Genomic DNA, 20055 nt, shown 5'->3' on the forward strand with positions numbered 1-20055 from the left:
ATAGGAACACCCTATAACCGAGTGTAGTGTATTTTTCTTTTAATTATTAATAACCATGTCCTTGCTTTTTCGTACAAGGTAGTTTGTTAGTAACAAACACCCAGGCTTTGAGAAAATCACATATATATATTGTGTCCTCACTGGGATCGAACCGAGAGCTCCCGGATGGAAGGCCGGAGCCTTACGCACTCCACCACGAGAGCCACCATAGAGTGTAGTATATTAACAGATTGATTAAGTTTAACCATGGGCGGCTGGCTCCTGGGGTCAAATAGTCAATGACCTCCCAAAAATAAATATCTTACAATCTATATACATTATACAATGTCAATTATCTCCTATATATTATTATCCTACGCCTTTTTCCGTTTTGGCGAGCGATTGTAACGTGACGCACGCTAATTTGTATGTACGTGTATTTAACCACCATACACACACACACGTATCTCAACTCTCACAAGCGTTTCTCGGTCAATTTCATGAACGCCAAGATTCATATTTCTTAATAATATTTCTTTCTCTCTCATTTCCCATATGTGAGACGGAAAGAAAGCACAAAACACGCCTTTTTTTCATATTGTTTTATCGCTTGCATACACTAAATTTTGGTCATTGCCGAAAACGAGACAGCTATACTATTTTCAATATGTAAAATGAAACAGAATGATGTAAATTTTTCCTTAAATGTTTCAAGAGTTTTGTTCTGTGATTTCAAGGTCTCATTTGTGCGGCAAACCTTTTTATTATTATTTGTTGTCGCTTATTATTTCAAACTGACCATTGTTGTCTGAAAGTTTCATATGTTATTAATTGTAGTTCAGTTTAAATCCAACCTTTGAGTAAAACCCATCGACTGCATTTTCTGTATTAAACCATTGTATACAAGTTACCGATTAAAATGTAATCTGCTATATTAATCATAAAGTTACCTTCTAATAAGATCAGTGGAAATATAAAAAGTGTTTATATATAAATGATCCCGCCATTCCATAACACTAGGTATTATAACGGAGTTTTTATTAAATGTGTTTGATTGTTTTAATCTTATGTTCTTAAATAGTATTAACCCGGCCGCCGCGTCAGTTTCAATATGAAAGGGGCTCTCTCTGCGGTACCATTTTTCTAAATGCTATGCTTCGCTATATTATGATAAATACGGCAATTAAAAATAGCTGGTATTACTGTTATCATGCCTAGATACATAAGGTTCGAAGTGCCACACTAAAAAATAGAATCGATTGTTGAATTTAGCTGTGAATGCTTGAATAAAATCGTCCATAGTCCCTTGTACCGAAAAAATACGCAGCCATGTTTGTGACGTAAAAACGCGTCATTGAGATTGTGCGCCTATGAAAAGAAATAAATCACTGACACTAATTTTATTTTAGTCATGTTAGAAACACTTAAAAATGCCATTAAAAATATTGAAAATAATAGCTTTTATTGTGTCGCATATTATTACAAGTTTTATGGGTCGCGTAAAGTTGAGTCCACAGTGGTTGAAATATTGTAATAATTTCTTATGTTCTTTTTTTAGTGTAATTTGGATTTTTACTAGATTAAACTTTTCAGTTTTATTGAGCATTGTGTTATGTTAGTGATTGTCGTTTTATGTTTTATAAAAAAAACAATATTTATTTTGTAAAATCTGCTGCGTGCTTGTAAAAGTGCTATAAAAACATTTATTGCGTGAGGTTTTAAAATTTCATAAACATTAAATTGCATACAAAGATAATATGTAATATAGTTGAAAAGTCAATATTCCATGATTTACATTTTATATTATGTTGTATACCCGTGTGTTTTTTTTTATACTTACGTTTATTTATACGTTTTATATATTCCTTCATAGTAGTTCGTAATTTATTGGTAAAACTCGCAATCGTCCTAACTAAAATATAATAATATATTATATTTTTTCATTCCGTGTGGACGTATCTTTACGACATATTTACGACTTTCAATAATGAGCTCGATTTATGACTTTCAAACAATTGGGGTGACACATGACGACATGACCATGAGTAATAAAAATAAATGACATAATCCAGAACACAAGTTCAAGTACATATTTATAAATATTTTGACGACACAGGTTCGGTTTTTTGGTTTTATTTTATTCCCGCAAACATGGTGTTGTAAAGATCGCGGTGAATATTCAACTTGACACGATAAATCACTCGGCGCACACTCAAACTCGAATGAAAATATTTTGTATACCTAGTGCGCAGGCGCTAAAAAATACCGCGTAGATTTGAACTGATGCAATCGTACCGGCGAATCTCAATAGATCGAGAGGGTTCGAAAGATCGATGTTTATGAAATTAAAACAACATATTTTTGACAAAGTTATATAGGTGGAAGTAGGCGGATGGATCGGGCTATTTTTTAATAAAATTCTCAATGCCGCATGAAAAATATTTCTTGCGTTATCCACAGGTCAAGGTTTGCGTATCTGACTGCTATACGGTCGCCCATGTGTTACGTACTAGCTGTATCCTACTGGAATACGGTCGCCGGGAAAGGGTTAAGTACAACAGTTATTAGGTGTATAAATAGACACACAAAGTTTATTTTTTGACCTAATTTACAAAAAATTATAACGTGTTGGGTGCAATTTCGGTTAACGATGAGTTGACAACGTGAAAAATGGAAATTTTTTTAAGGGTAAGTAACCTACATATAAAATTTTTTAGTACTTCTTCTATAATGTATAAAAAGCTAATTTGCAATACGTCTTTTAAGTATACAACGAAAAGGCAAATTAAAATAATATATTCAAAATTGACCTACCCCGTTGTCAGGCTTAAGGCCGCTATTGAGTTTAACAGCAAAGAACTAAGGACCACCGGGGATGGATGGCTTTTACCGTGCAGTAGATTGGTGATAAATCAGTTCCAACTACACATAATTTACATAACTATGTTTTGTTCATAAAATAAACATTATCAAGTCCAAAGTAACTTTACATAAGGATAATTGCCGTGACTTAGTAAATGTAAAACAGGTATTGGGTTTACCTCCGACTACTATCTTCAGATCTTTTCATGACGAGATTCCAGGCTATAGGTTCGCCTTCTTCGAGGACCTGCTCTTCCGGCAACACGATCACAGTTTGTTTCCAATGCGTCTGAGGACATGATGGGGCGGTGGATAGAATTACAGATTCAGAAACTTCGCCCAGTGAAGGAAATTGGCAATCGAACCACAAAGAAATTCCTTGATATCGGCCGCTTCTTGAGGCACCTTGAAAATGAGGTAATAGAGTTAATTGTGTGCAATATCTTATGGCGTGTAGTCAACTTTTTCGCAATTAGATAAGACACTTATAGTTTAGTGGTCGAGAGCACATGGGTGCGAATCGTAGGCGCGTGTTCGAACCTGCTGGGTATAGTATTTTTTTTTTAAAGATTTTTTCTAGTGGTTATACTATACTTCTTTGAGGTGTTCACAAATTATGTATGTAAAATACTAATAATATCTTCATGCAGAATCATTTAAGGCTATAAATTAATCATGCAATGAATCTATAATCCAATGCAGAAATCAAAATGTAGGGCTGTCAAATGCACGCTACAATAATATGGTTTCTTTGATCTTAATTTTTAGGTACGAGGGTGGGTCAATAAGTCCTTAGAAAAGCCGACAGGTGGCGCGACTAGTACTGTAAGCGGTTTGTTTTCATGCAGCGGCACTACCGATTCAGTATGCTGCGAAGTTTCAATCAGATTGGTCGGGTTGTTGTTTTTTATTTTCGTACATTTAAAAAAAAAATTTGCTTGTTTACAAAAATGGAGAAAATTGAGTTTAGAGCTGTTATTAAACATTTTAATATAAAAGGGTTAACAGCAAAGGAAATAAAAAATGAGTTGGATTTAGTTCACGGCATATCTGCTCCTTCACTTGCAACTATTTATAACTGGTTAAATGAATTTAAACGTGGTCGTACATCAACAAAGGATGAACCACAATCAGGACGTCCTGTAGAGGTGACTATACCAGAAATGATCAATAAAATCCACGATATGGTGTTAAGTGACCGAAGATTAAAGTTGAGTGAGATAATTGAGGTTACAGGGATCTCAAAAGGTAGCGTCATTTCTATTTTACATGACAAATTGGGCATGAAAAAAGTTTCTGCAAGATGGGTGCCGCGTTTGCTCACAGTCGACAATAAACGCAATAGGGTGGTGGCCTCTAAAGCCCTGTTGTCGCTCATGCAACGCAATCCGGATGAATTTTTTCGTCGTTTTGTGACTGTAGATGAAACATGGATACACCACTATACTCCCGAGACGAAAGAACAGTCAAAGCAGTGGATTGCGAAAGGCGAACCATGTCCAAAGAAGGCGAAAACCGTAAAATCAGCTGGTAAGGTTATGGCTACTGTATTTTGGGATGCACGTGGAATTATTTTCGTTGACTATTTGGAAAAAGGAAAAACAATAACAGGGGATTATTATGCATCTTTATTGGACCAGCTAAAAAACGAAATTGAAGAAAAACGGCCTCATTTAAACAGGAAAAAAATCCTCTTTCATCAGGACAATGCCCGTGTTCACACATGTTTACGATCAATGGCTAAAATTGAAGAATTGAAGTTCGAATTGGTCGACCACCCACCGTATTCGCCAGATTTAGCCCCCAGTGACTTTTTCCTTTTCCCAAACTTAAAAAAATGGCTAAGTGGACAACGTTTTTTTTCAAATGAAGAAGTCATCGATCGGACAAATGCTTATTTTGAGGACCTTCCGAAAACTTATTTTTCTGACGGTTTAAAAAAAATTGAGAAACATCTAACCAAGTGTATTGAGCTCCAAGGAGATTATGTTGAGAAATAAAAAAAAAATACAAAAATAAAAACTGTTTTAATGCTTTTTTCTAAGGAATTATTGACCCACCCTCGTACGTACTAAAATTAATTTTATTGCTGTTTTTTTCTATTATTTTCATACTTTGAATGTATCTTTTAATAGTGCAAGCATAGAGTTTTACGCCATGTTTTTGTAATAATTTATGTATTATCGATCAAATTTCAGAGTAAATTAAAAATAAATAGTTAAGTAAATATTTTTATAATAATTATAGTACATATTAAAAACAGACAGTTTTTATTTCGTCCGGTTTTATTTCTAAGACATTTTGACACAAACTATTTTTATTTTGTTTGACATGGCTTATAAAAAAACCTCTGAAGATTGGATAAATAAAAAACTATATTATTTTGTTTTATTCATAAGATGTTGGTCATTAAAAATAGTGCTGAAATTTTTCGTTATACTCATGTTTCCTTTTAAATAGAAACTCAAATCAATCAACTTGTATTGAAGTGGTTTGGAAACAAAATTGTTTCGTTAATTCCACGATATGATGTTAGAGATTCAGATATCAATTATTGAAGACTGATTCGAAGATTGATTCGTATAAACAAGACATACATAACTCGAGTATTGTAAAAATTAACAAAAAAAACCCATGTTTCAAAACTATTATAATGAATTTTTACAACGTAAACACTAGTTAAATTAATGATATTATGCAATATACCTATTATTGTATTCATTGAGTAATCATTTAGATCGCAAATTCTGTCTTCCTTGATGTTGATCCAGGCCAGTGCAGTTGCTTCTCCCATTAAATGATTCTCTTCGACTTCCATGACTTCAGGTTTATTATTTTTGTTTTTACGTAAGTACGTTGCGAAAACATTCATATTCACACCGTGAACGGTATCCCAATCTTCAAACATTGAAGGTACACTGTAGGAAAAATAAATCTTGTGTTATTTTCATTGTCAGGATTTCTTATACTTCAATTATTAAAATGAAGCAACCGCATTGTCTGCTTTCAGAAAAATTGTAATATTCATATTCGTTCCTTCATTCGCCGCCTCTATGCAACACATAACCTGTCTACCCCCACGGGACGTCACTGGAATGTCTCATTACCTAATTTTATTAAGATTCCAATATTTCCACCTTAACACCAGTTCCATTGTTTATGAGTAATTGCATTATAATAAGCTTGCTAAATACAGTCGAACTCGGTTATTACGATCACGGACATAGCGAGATCTCGGATGTAATGAGGAAACATTCGTTGACATTTTAGTTTATGATTTTCTCCATACATTTATTCACTTTTATAACGAGCTACTTATCGGATATATTGAGCAAGAATATTGTCAAAAACTTTATTAAAAGTGTTAATGTGTCGATCGTTTAAAAACATTTCGACCCTAAGCAATAAAATCCAACCGTAGACCGCTGCCGCCGGGACCGGATTACGTTTATGACACTAGTTAAGTGTCCAAGTACCTAATTGGTGTTTTCGCCGACAATATTGAAAAAGTATCCCTCCTCATATGGTTGAAATTTCATGTAAAAAATTCAAACTGAAGTCAGTAGGTACCTACCAGCGTTCATTACAATAAACAACTTCTTTTGTAGTTTATGAATGCCATGCTTGTTTCGGGGAAAAATTCTAATTGTGTATTTTTGTTTGAATTGCAACTTTTTGTGTTACGTGACCGCTCATGTAAAAATACCTATTCTCGGATATAACGAGCAAATTCAGTCGGTCCCATCTTCCTCGTAATAACCAAATTCAACTGTATACTAATAGTGGGTATCTAATAAATGTACCATGGTATTTCCAAACATTAGATTTTATATTTATTAATATTTTATTGTGCTTTCATTCTATTAATTTACTATATAAACGAGAATTAACTGTATTCTGTATGAGTGCGCGTTTTGCATTAGGGAGTGCACATAGTGCCCGAAAATACCGAAAGATGAAACCCGGATCGCAAAAAATGACTCAACTGGAATAGCAGAAAACCAATTAAAATTCATTGATACTCGTAAGAATTCTTATGACATCTAATTTTTTTTATAGGTTAGCTCAAAATGTAGTTAGCGAACAAACCTGCAGGGCGCAACATAAATTGTGGCACTCTCAGGAAACATACTTCCGTCTGGTTTCAAAAATTTATCTCTGGCGTGGAAGACTGAATCCAACATTCCCTCGTGCAGTAAATAAAATCCCATCCATTCTGATATTATCATGTCCACCTTTTCATCATTGGGAAGAGTCACATCTTCTACCTTGTTATGTATTACCTGTAGGGAAAATATAGAAAATACATAATATACACAGCAGATACTATGGTTTGAAATCCTGGGATCCCCCTCGATTTTGGTGTTAATTAATTTTAAGAAGAGAGACATGGTCCTGTCAAGTAAATAAGACATTTTATTTCAAGAAAGCAGATGTTTAGACTTGGACCATAAAATAATATGTAGATGGTTGAGAACAATTGAAATTGGTGTCTTTGAGATGTAGGTTGAAGACGCATGCTAAGTATTCGACGGAAAGCAAAGAAGACAATATCTGTTCTGAAAGAAATAAATAAGAAAGACTGGCTCTCTGAAATATGATAAGTATGCATCAAGCGCACACACAGAAAAATGATATGGGAGGGGTCTATTTCGAAAAAATATCCATAACACAGTTGGACTTGATTATTACCATCACGGAAATAGCGAGATGTCAGATGTAATGAGGAAACATTCATTGACATTTTAGTTTATGATTTTTTCGATACATTTATTCACTTTTACAACGAGCTACTTCTCGGGTATACCGAGCAAAACTGTTAATGTGTCGATTGCTTAAAAACAACATTTTCGACCCTAAGCAATAAAATCCAACCGGGCGGTTAATTAGACCGATGCCGCCGGGATCGGATTATGTTTATGACACTAGTTAAGTGTCTAAGTACCTAATTGGTGTTTTTGCCGTCAACATTGAAGAAGTATCCACGCATATGGTTGAAATTGCATTTAAAAAATCTAAGCTTTGTAAAGTCAGTAGGTAGCTACCAGTGCCGGCGGCTCAGCACTTCATTACAATAAACAACTTCTTTTATATTCATGAATGCCATGCGTGTTTCGGGGATTTTTACGATGGTTTTCAGATTTTTTATGTTCTATGCTTAAATAGAATGTGGCGCGAAAAATGTTATATAACGAGTAATGCTTATAATGAGTAAATTCAGTTGGTCCCATCTTCCTCGTAATAATCAAGTTCGACTGTATATGTTATTGATTTTTTACACCGGCGGGAGGGGGTTACCAAAATCTATAATGTGCCATCGACTTCCAGGTACATTCTCCAATATCCAGAGATTAGACACTCCACGCTTTGAATCTTGAGATAAACAACTGGCCTCTAAGTATTCTCACCAACAAGTTGCTGCAACCTGTCTAACCAGTCAACCAAGACTATTAGATACTATAAGACCACAGAAAAGAAAGATTTTTATTTATTACCTCAATAATGTGATCCAGTTTATTTTCTTTGACGACATTACTGGCAAGTTTGGCAATGTTGCTCGCCTCGACCGCGTAGACTTTCTTAGCTCCTGCCATTGCGCAGAATATCGACAGAATCCCAGAGCCCGCCCCAACATCCATTATTGTTTTGCCTTCAATATAGCTTTTGTTATTCATGATTGCCATTTTATAGGCTTCCATACGCTCTGTGTCCTTTAACATCAATCGGTGGACCTATAAGTAAATAAAACCATCATTTTAATTATTGGCACTATAACTCATAATGGATCGTGGCCTCCAAAAACTTTTTCATTCTGGACAATCTAATCCCATTGCTTTGGCCGCCGAACATCCTTTAATCTCCTGTGATGCAGTCCAGCCACTCATTCAGAACTTCTCTTACCCTCAGGTGATGCAGACAGCCTGCCTTGCTGGTAACCCTTACAACATTCCATGCATATTTTTTTAAATACACTAGTGATACACAAAATATTGTATTTAATAGTTTGATTTCTTGTAAAGAAATTTTTACCTCCAAGATGTACTGTAATACTTGAAAAAATCTTTTGTATTTAAGGGGGGGCATGCTCGTCGTAGGTCAAAATTGAGTTTTTATTGTATTTTCAAACCATGATCCTGGACACTCCATAAACGTTGTAGATAATGTATTTATATAATTTTGAAGCCTTATTATCCTTTATATTTATTTTAAACATTTGATGACTGCATAAAGTATTTTTGTTACATAAAATAGTATTCTTTTAAACCTCTCGCTCTAATGTTTTAGAATATAGTCATATTTCGGTACATGAATGTGCAGTGGTGTTAAGATTTTTTACATTTATTAATTTTTAAAAGCATTTATAAAACCATTAGTATAATTTATGACGAGATAATTTTAGTAAAATATTCACGATAAAAAATTATATTGATAATCTCTGTGATCCCAAATTTGACAAGAATTAGGCATTTTATTATTCAAAAAATCGGCAAGATTAACACATTTGAAGATAATTCTAAAGATAGTCATTATAAGCTATGTCTTTGACCATTCAAGTGGGATAAACATCCTACGAATAATGATTGCTTTATAATAATTATTGACCTAAGAATAAGGTAGTTTTTTTGAAATACGCCATTTCTTTTGGCATTCCCCAGTGGTTAAGCTACAACATACGGCCGTAGCCATAAATTGAAAAAATATAATTAAAGTAGGGAGTAAAATTATGTTAACGTGCGTGTTTGAACATGTACCTAACCGAATTTTTTTTTTTTTTAAACGGTACATGTTCAAACACGCGCGTCAATATCATTTTAGTCCCTACTTCAATTATAGTTTGTCAATTTATGGCTACGGCCGTATGTCGTAGCTTAACCACTGGGGATTGACAAAAGAAATGGCGTATTTCAAAAAAACACTACCTTATTCTTAGGTCAATAATTATTATAAAGCAATCATTATTCATAAGATGTTTATCACACTTGAATGGTTAAAGACATAGCTTATAATAAGTATCTTAAGAATCATCTTCAAATGTGTTAAATCTTGCCGATTTTTTTAATAAATGCCTAATCTTGTCAAATTTGGGATCACAGAGATTATCAACATAATTTTTTATCGTGAATATTTTACTAAAATTATCTCGTCATAAATTATACTAATGGTTTTATAAATGCGATTAAAAATTAATAAACATAAAAAATCTTAACACCACTGCACATGCATGTACTGAAATATGACTATATTATAAAACATTAGAGCGAGAGGTTTAAAAGAATACTATTTTATGTAACAAAAATACTTTATGCAGTCATCAAATGTTTAAAATAAATATAAAGGATAATAAGGCTTCAAAATTATATAAATAGATTATCTACAACGTTTAAGGAGTGACCAGGATCATGGTTTGAAAATACAATAAAAACTCAATTTTGACCTACGACGAGCATGTGGGCCGTTAATGCCAATAACGTTAGCAAAAATAATATTATGTTTAATGTTAATCCTTGGTGGAAGGTAAACGTAATAGAACGTAGCTAGATTCACGTATAGATCAGATTCAAAAAAATTAGCTGTGAATAACGGTTGTCCAAAAATGACATCTCAGGATTTTCGGTATTTTTAGAAACACCACTACTTTCGTCACAAAATCTTATATCCCCCGTCTAAATTATAAATTACATTTCTGAACTTCCCCCTTCAACTGTTGAAAATTATCAATTTTAGTATAATGTTCTCACGGAATATTTAATTTTCAGAAGAAAATGTTTTTATTTTGTTGGTATCAGTTTCGCATGAGACATTTGTGATCTATCGCTACCTGAAAGCTAGTGAGATGAAGTGAAACAAGTCATTTTTAGATAAGTAACTATGCCAATCGATTGCTGAAAGCTATACCTACATAATGAATCAGAGATTTTAAAAAAAATTGTAATACCCCATTGAAAAGAAAAAATGCCGCTGTTCATTTATTAAAATTGTCCTTCAACTTCAAAGTAACAGTGAGATAACTAAGATTTGGTTATAGATAAGACTGTTAACAATGGTATGCAAAAAATTCTACCATTATCATCTAATTATAAGCTGCAGAAAAAACAAAATACATTGTTAAACATTTCATTTGTTTATTCTCCCAAGGTGCAGAACCAACCTGCCACTGGTAATGCCAATTGGGAGGGCAATAGCTATGTTCAACGAAATTGCTTCGGGTGTTGATATATTCCACCTACGTGAGAATGAGTTTAGGTGGATGTTGTTTTATAAATTCTTAAAATAGGGTCTGCTTAACTCATCCGGTGTACTTCCTTGTACCTATCTAATTTATCTACTGATATATCTCTTTTTTATGTAATACTGTTATATTTATATATCTTTGTTTCTAAATGTCATGTTGTGAACGTCTTAAACTTATAATTTGTAATGTCCACAATATGTTTAAAAAAAAAAAATTTGAAATAAATTTGTATGACACAAACATTGAAGTTCAATTCGAAACTAGTATTTTTGACTTATTGCTTTCATGTAGGTAGAGCGGTATGTATGATTCTATAAATATCAAATTAATTTAGCAGTTAGAAATATATTTGCAAACTGATAAATAATTATGATTTATGGTTATCAAAGGAACAGAAAGGTAACATCATTCTCAATAAAAGATAAAATAGACATTTTGATTTATTTGTAAATAAAAAAGGAACAGCACATCTCCATTACATTAGTATAATATCAATCACATACAAAGACATTGCACGGTGCCTACAGACGGAGCACGTAAATGTCAGACTATTGACAATTGCCTACAGATGAAGTGGGCCTGTGGGTTATCTAAATAATGATTGTCATTAACTATCACTAATATTTTTTACTTTGAAAAACAAATCTTATATTTTGGGTACAAAATAATATTACGTGTATGGCCCTGGTACATGACATTGGAGAGTAAACATTTTGACGTTTGACATAATTGTTATTGTAACAGATGTTTTAGGAAAAACTATCAATGTATAATTAATAATATGCATATATTGTTCCGAAATGCTGTTACTCCTTTGTATTCTTCCATTAATAAACACTTTTTTAGCCGAATAACATCTGAAATCTTTGTAAAATACAATACTCAACATACAACAATATATCCGCCATGTTTTTTGTGAAGTAGCAGCTTACAGTAATACCAACAGACTTTTTTTTCTGTTTCGTATTGCTTCGTGCGTGTTCGTACGAAAATTATGATATGTTCACTCTCCAGAGTCTAATCTCTTTGATCACATATCACTTTAGTAATGGATAAAAAATCATGGATTGTAAGATATCGGATTGAGTAAAAAGACTTTAGTTTCGTATTGTGTATTCCTCTATAATCTTAAAGCATTTAGATTTATATAAAAATGTGAATGTATGCGACAATTTGGGTGTAAATTAAATTAAGTGTATCACAGTAAGCCTGACCGGCCAATTCCAAAAATCAAAGGGGATTTTTTGCCAGGTATTGTCAATGTGTGGCGTTGTTACCTCCGAAAAAGGGGGGGGGGGGGGTGAGTATTAGCGCTGGACCCCCCCTGATGATGTAATGTCATCGTCAAGTCATGGTGGGTATCGTCTGCTTCTTCTTTCGGGGACATGCTTATGTTGATTGACAACGCGGAAGTACAGGCGAAAACAGGGCGTTTATTGTTCGGAATATAAATACAGTAAAAGTACAGCGTACAAAATATTTAACAAAAAATATTTTTTAAAAAATTAATTTAAAATGGCGGGGACGTCGGCGAGCACGGCGCCGGCCGACGTCACCCTCGAGAGTTCGAAAACCGACGATACCCACCATGACTTGACGATGACATTACATCATCAGGGGGGGTCCAGCGCTAATACTCACCCCGCCCCCCTTTTTCGGAGGTAACAATGGCGCCCATCGTGGGGCGCCATTGATACCACCGTGACTTGACATGACATTCATCATCAGGGGGGGGGTCCAGCGCAAATACCTACCCCCCCCCCCCTTTCGGAGGTAACAGCGTGTATCAGTAATATTCAGATTACCCCGCATAAGGACTATTCTTCCCTGGTTTGTCACTTATGGCGACAATATATCACCATGATCGTACACGGAATTAAGATTGTCCGGATAATTAGTTTGGGATTGGGGTTATTAGATCAGCTTACAGCGCACAGTTTGAATACCACTGGCTTAGTTAATGTTGCATATTTATTTGTTAAAAATGTGGATGGAATGCAACGACAGAAATGAATTAATTAATATATAGCGTAACTATACTTTTACATAGTGCAGCATAGTGAAAGTCACAGAAACACCGAGGCTAGAAAAAACCACAGAGATATATTTAATTGTGACCACACTATCCCCATATGGATGTCAGTGGCTTACACATTGGACTACAATGGCCGCATTTAATGTATGATAATGTGACATAAAATTCATTTTTAATGATACATAAATAAAACTTGTTCTGTTAAACAGTTGACGCACAATTTATCGATTATGATTATCCAGGTCAAAGTGATAAATACGACATTGCTGTAGGATTTCCGTAATACATGGGAAAATGTTTCCTAATAAACTCATCCCTAGCCATGTAGGCGGAGTTTTCCACAACAGGAATTTCAATTCTCTTCTTAGAATAGTCTTTCTTGCCCTTGACCTCGCTGACGATGGCATGGGCATCCGCAGTGGGCAGAGGATCTTTATTTAACTTGGCGATATTATGAAGAATGGCGCAGCACATGATGATGTTCTGCTGGGTGTGAGGTTTGCATGCCAGGAATGTCTGCAAACATCGAAATCTCCTCTTCCATTCCAAAATACATTCGCCTGCCATGTATGTTTTGTTCAGTGCTTCATTATAATAGAATTCTCCCGTATGCTGTGATCGTTTCACACAAGTCATTATTACGGTTGTAGGATTATAAGTATAGTTTCCGAGGATTACTCCTTGTATCTCGCCAGTTAAAAACTTTTGATTGACTTCGCTGACGCTAAATATTTTGTTTTCGTGTGTTGAACCAGGCCATCGTGAGACAACGTCCAATATCTCTGAATCGGGTCCAGCAATTACCTAAAACAAAATTATCACCATTTATATGAAGTGTTGCAGGACTGAAGGGTGGGGAATCCAAGAAACAAGAACTTCAGGCGGAGATGTATTTATGACATTTTATGTATGACATTTTTTAGGAATGTAAATTTGGAATTGCAGCCGGCATGCCTATGTTGGCCTGCTATAGGACAGAGTCTAACAGCCACCGTACCTGTGGCTCTCAGGTAATCAGCAAGTGATGAAAATATCCAATCCCCGCCCTTTCATGTTTTCCCTTCTGCCTAAAGCTGTCAATCACTGAGGTGCTGTGTAACCTTCTTAGAAATGATTCACTTGCGGAGCATTCAGATATTAAAGCTAATCAAATCTGTAGAGTAACATAAAACACTTACAACTAAATCTTAAGAGTATTTATATTATTAGCTATGACCGATCCAAAAATCATAGATCGTATGGGCCTCCACAGGGTGGAGGTTGTATTGTGGTTTTTGTTTTTCCATGAAATGGATGTTAGCCATTTGCTCAATCTATTAGGTCCATACTCTGGTATACATATTGAAAAACAACATGTAAACTTTCCAGACTCGGGATTCGAACCTGGGATCCACGTCATTATAGACTGATGCGGTAACCGCTCGGCCACCGTGGGTGTGGGCATACAAAGGAATTAAATTTAAGCTACTCCTAGTTATAAGACCACCTAAAGATAATATCTCAAATGCCACTCAGGGATGTTAGATTTTTTAACTATCTTGTCAAAAAATACAATATTTTTTCCTATATTGGATATGTGCATATTTCTCTTTCCTGAAGAATCAGGATATTAATATGCATATTATCAGTCTTTTATTAGTAGAAATATACAAGCCAATACCAGACTCTTGATTTGTATAGTGTATTGTGAATTAATCACCTCTTTTTAATTGATTTCGTGATTACCAAATTGTCCTGATTAAAAAATTAGTCCATGGTCTGTCGAAAAAGTTTTTAAACAATAACAGCATTGGAAGTGAGAATATTTTATGGGAAGAATAAAATACCACAGATACCATCGAGAAGTGATAATTGAAGTACGAGGGTTGTCCAAGAATTTCATTTTTGGCAATGCGGATGCTATTTCTGAAAAGATGGCAGCACTGGCGTGTAGCGTAGATCTCCAACTCCAAAACGAGTGGTGAGCCGGCTCTGCAGCTGCTTCAGTATGACTTTTGCGTCCGTTTGGGATGGACGCACCGCTGTCGAACCCCGCCGCATGTGAGGTGCGTTCAATCAATTAGTTTCTCAACCAGGAGGGAGTCCAGCCTGTTGAAATCCATCATCATCTCACGTTCAATTATGGTAATGTGATGAACTAGCGGAATATCAGAAATTGAAAGTGGTGTACTGAGTTTTCGAGTGGTAGAACGAGTGTTCATGAGGAGGGTAGAGGAAAGAGGTCCTCAATTGGTGACGTTTTGTTGAAGAAAATCAATGATAAAGTTCGTGAAGATCGCTGTCTGACAGTCCGTGAGCTCGCAATTTTGATCCCAGACGTCAGTAAGTCTAGCATACAAACGATTTTGAGGGCAAAAATGGGATATGCAAAGGTGTGCTCATTGGGTGCCCAAAATGCTGACGGAAGCTCACAAACAAAATCATGTGAAAAGCGCTTAGGTCTTTTTGAACCTTTTGGACTCATTCAAATGGGATGTTCTCTGCCATCCTGCTCATAAGCCCGACCTGGCGCCGAGTTATTTCTATTTTTTTCTTCACCTGAACCAACATTTGGCCGGAAAACGTTTCGAGACCGACGAGAACATGGAGGAAGAGATGAGTACATTTTTGAGGACGGCGACACCGGAGTTCTACGACAAGGGAATCAAGGACCTAGTGCCACGGCTCACCAAATGCATCCATCATCCCCCAACGGTGACTACGTCGAAAAATAGTTTGGATATGTACCTAAAATTTTGTATGCTTATTTTATAAAAATAAAATTTTCCTGATTTTTAAAATAATAAAGGTCTTTAATTCTTGGACAACCCACGTATGTAAGCCACATGATAATTCGAGCATAAAGGAATGAAAGATTTTCTTTACCAATTCTTTTATCTTTTAGTCGAAGAATACGATAGAAAAAAGATTGGTAAATAGTATTGCATAATACCTGAACTCTCACTGAATGATATCCATTCTCGTTGACAAAGCCAGAATTATAATTCTTGATCCCTTTGACTCGTACACCGACGTGCGTAGAACCAATGCATCCAACGACTTCAGGAAATTTCCCTCTTTCGTAATATCTCATTTTGTTTCTGTCGATACCGGCTCTATCGGGAAACTTTATAAACTGATTTTGCAACGCCACGATGAGTTTTGTTACTCTAGTGTTGATTCTGGATATCGTAGATTGGCTGACACCGTCCATTGCATCTTTTTGTACAGAACCTTATTGAAAAAAATCATTGCGATAATTAGGGTTGAGGTTAGGTAATTAGAAATTTAATACATTTGTTACATATTATTATGAATAGAAACATAATATATCTAAAACAATCAAAGTTGTTGATACCGTAAAACCCCCTAACTTCGCCAAGTGTCCCTAACTTCACCTAAATCAATTAAACACTAGAAACTTATGTTTTTACTAATCCACCACTTTAAGCCACTAAGGCGATTTTAAAGATAATATTCGTCCTGTCAATACACAATTTTCAAACCGCCATTATTTTCACCGTGTTTGTGTTAGTAACGTTTTTTCGAGTCCGGTTTGAAGACATTTTTTCGGAATACCTCTGAACTTTGGCTGATTTCTACGAATCTTGTAGAGATAGATTCTTCATATTTTTACTATATTAATATAGTGATATAGTCTGCTTGCCAAATGTAACTTGCAATTTCCAATATTTATATTAAAACATCAATTATTTGAGTATGCAATGTTTTGTGAACTACTTGTTCGTAAACTTCCCCTGGCTTTAGGGTTGTCACAAAAAATGCTTTTCTTGAAATAAATGTGTTTTTTTTTTATTTTTATGGTTTTTAGACTAAAAACTATTCATCACTTTGAATCACCAGTTAACATTTTTTCTCATATTTCCTTTATTAAAAATGTACTATCTAAATCAATACATAAAAATGATACTATAATGCTTTAGGTTTTGGCAGCCCTAACATAAACTGGTAGGTTGTATGAAACAGTCATTGAAGTGATTCCTAACTTAACCTACGTAGATATTTCTTTAAAATATGTCAAATTGCCTCTGGCATAGGACCTACATTTGCTTGAGGACATTTTTTAATGGATTTCGTGAGTATCCATAGACAACATTTTTGTACTGGACCTAGTAAAACACACTAGGCGAAGTTAGGGAATCGCGCCGTAACTTCGTCCATATAAAAAATACTGATTTATTGTATTATTTATTATGAAAAGGGTGTTACTTCAATATAAATAAAAATAAACACAATCATTGTGCATTATATAACGTCTATAAGACTTCAACAAATTGGTGAATATTTTGGTGGCAAAACGACTTTCTGTTAAAAAACCGGGCGAAGTTAGGGGGTTTGACGGTACCGAATATGTCATATGAGAGACTCAAGATAAAGAAACGGCTGTCTGAGACGCATTCTGCAGTTTTTTGGACATCATAATCTGGAGAGACTGGTGGTTTTGGGTAGTTTCCAGGGAAGGCAAAACACAGAGAAACAGTCAGCATGATGGAGTGATCAAGTAAAGAAGCTTACTGGGGGCAGCCTCCACTCTGCCTTGAGATACACGAAGAACCGCGAGGAAGAAGGAATAAGTAACTACAGTACTCTCTCAGTAATCCGCCACCGCCACCCCAAAAACCAAACAAGTGTCTAATTAGTGAAAGTGGCGGATAATAGTGTATGCATACAAAATATGGTAAAAGTTAAAACAGGTATTTCGTAAAAAATAGTTTTTTTGAGAAATTTGTACTAGCATATTACGGTTTTATTTATAATCAAAATAAAGTATTGGTACAGTTCGGTTATGAGGAATAAAGCGGCATACACATTTTGAAAATAGCCGATATAATAGATTATTTGTTAGTTTAACCTAACCAAACCTAACCTAAACTAAGCCAAACTAACAAATAATCCAGTATATCAGGTATTTTCCAAATGTGTTTTCCACTGTATTCCTCATAACCGAACTGTACCAAAGTATTTACTAAGTTATACATATTTATAAACTAAGTTTATAAACCAAATATTAAACAGTAAATCTCTTGACACGACCAGTTGTTTAGTGAGGCAGATATTCTTGAATGGCTTAGGATTCTTGGCTTTCCCTATGACCAAAAGCTTCATTTTGTATGTCCCGGTTGCATTGGAGCACGGCATAATTTGTGATGCGGTCCTTGGGCACTTTCCTCCGTGGTACATTACTTTCTTCGCGATGAACGTACGTTTACGAAGGAGAAGTTTCCAAAATAAACCCGTCTCATCTGCGTTGTATACTTGTACGCGGCGGACTACTGAATTTGACAATCGAATACCGGCTAATTATAGAGCTTGATTCTGTCCTCTCAACTAGTAAAAATAGCGGCGGATTATAGTAGTTGTCGGATTACTGAGAGTGTACTGTATTATTTTAAGATTTACAATGTTTAGTTAATTTATTTCAAATACTAATGAATGATAATTCCTTACCTGTTGTTAGATATTTCAGAGTTATAAGTAACTCTATAAGAGGTGGAACTGGAGAACCTCTATTCGTATGTTTGATTAATCCGGTTTTTATCAATTCCATCACATCGAATACTGTTTTCTTACTGAATTTATATGAAGCTAAGAAAACAACATCCGTCATAGTTTCTAGAGGATTACCAGAATCCTTGAGACCACGATACGGATTCTCTAAATCTATCTTCTTCTTTGGCGGCTCGAAAGAAATACTTTCCAGATCTGATTCTTCATCACTATCACTATCTGATTCGAAATTATCTTCGCTACCATTTTCTTCGTCTGAACCTTTCCCCGTATCTGAATGGGTTTGAGTTCTACTTGTAACTCTTTGTCTTTTATAGGGGTTGGTTTGTGGGATTGGAGCTTCATTAGTTTCGCCCATTGAACTGTCGCCAAATCCTTCCATCATGTCCATTGTGTCCATGAGATGCATGTATCTAAAATATCGCTCATATCTTGCCAAGCCAGAGAAACGGTCATCTTCCATGATAAATGGAATTTTAGTTTAAAAAAAAACGGAAGTCAAAATAACAATATTCGCTTCCTCAATAGTAAACAAAATGTCCGGCTGTCAAAATAATATACATTTGTACGTTTCGAAATGTACATTTTACTTTAAAAAATATAGAAAAGTTATGCGTATTTTATTAGTATGAAAAATACAATGTACCTAAGAGGTTAAAGCCTAAATTTAATATTACAATGTTAATTTTAGTCTCAATTAAAAGTGTTTAATAAAAAGTAACAAAGTAGAGACAAAAAATAGCTATAAAGGTGTATTTTAAGCTAGTACACCACCGTTTACAGACTCTAAGCTAAGGTAATAAACGATTGAATTAATAATGTTGTTGCTTTAGATAACATAAAAATTGGACCCAATATTTAAATTTATAATTTATTGCTAAAAAATTCAAATGGGCACATTATGTACAATACGGAACATACACGGAAGTAAATATAACCTCCAAAATTACACGGTGTAGAGGTAATCAATTTATTAATTAGCTTACCTCGACATCTTCGTAACTGTCAAAATATTCATCGTACAAATTATCGACTTCCATCTTGTAGTCAAGATCTTGCTGATAGTAGTTATAAGTAGATATAAAACGTTTAAAAAACAAATTACGGTGCACCATGCAATATTGACACTTAACAGATTTAAAAAGTTTGCCAGAGTCAAAAATGTGTTTTCCAGCTCTAAACAATTTTTGGTTCTTGGTCTAATTTTTTTCTAAAAAAAAGCACCTCTTAATAAATTAATTATGACAACACAATACATCTTGTCAATAAATATTGTTTTAAACCTTAGGTCTAAAATAGGTATTGAAATAATTTAGAGGATATTCACGGAACAAAAAAAAAAAATAATCCCTTATATTTTACATTGACCATTCCACTGAGATTACACACTTTTAAATAAAATTAAGAACGAGGCAGTAAAATAATTTATTTTATTCGA

At 34.6% G+C, this 20055-nt stretch overlaps 1 protein-coding gene across 1 annotated transcript in view; it reads right to left on the bottom strand.

The window, feature by feature from the left end:
• Art8 (Arginine methyltransferase 8) overlaps positions 1-19774 on the bottom strand; it is a 22051-nt gene extending 2277 nt beyond the window's left edge. Inside the window, exons 1-5 of the mRNA XM_085944109.1 lie at positions 19604-19774; positions 8337-8573; positions 6931-7124; positions 5548-5759; positions 3021-3246 (exon numbers count right to left, since the gene is read on the bottom strand). Of these exons, the coding sequence (XP_085800235.1) occupies positions 3021-3246; positions 5548-5759; positions 6931-7124; positions 8337-8573; positions 19604-19732 (998 nt within the window). The 5' untranslated portion in view covers positions 19733-19774. The remainder of the gene's footprint in view (positions 1-3020; positions 3247-5547; positions 5760-6930; positions 7125-8336; positions 8574-19603) is intronic.
• Positions 19775-20055: the final 281 nt, after the last annotated feature.

This window comes from Rhyacophila brunnea, unplaced genomic scaffold (assembly GCF_057557595.1).
Source record: "Rhyacophila brunnea isolate RB1 unplaced genomic scaffold, BYU_Rbru_1.0 scaffold_16, whole genome shotgun sequence".
NCBI lineage: Eukaryota > Metazoa > Arthropoda > Insecta > Trichoptera > Rhyacophilidae > Rhyacophila > Rhyacophila brunnea.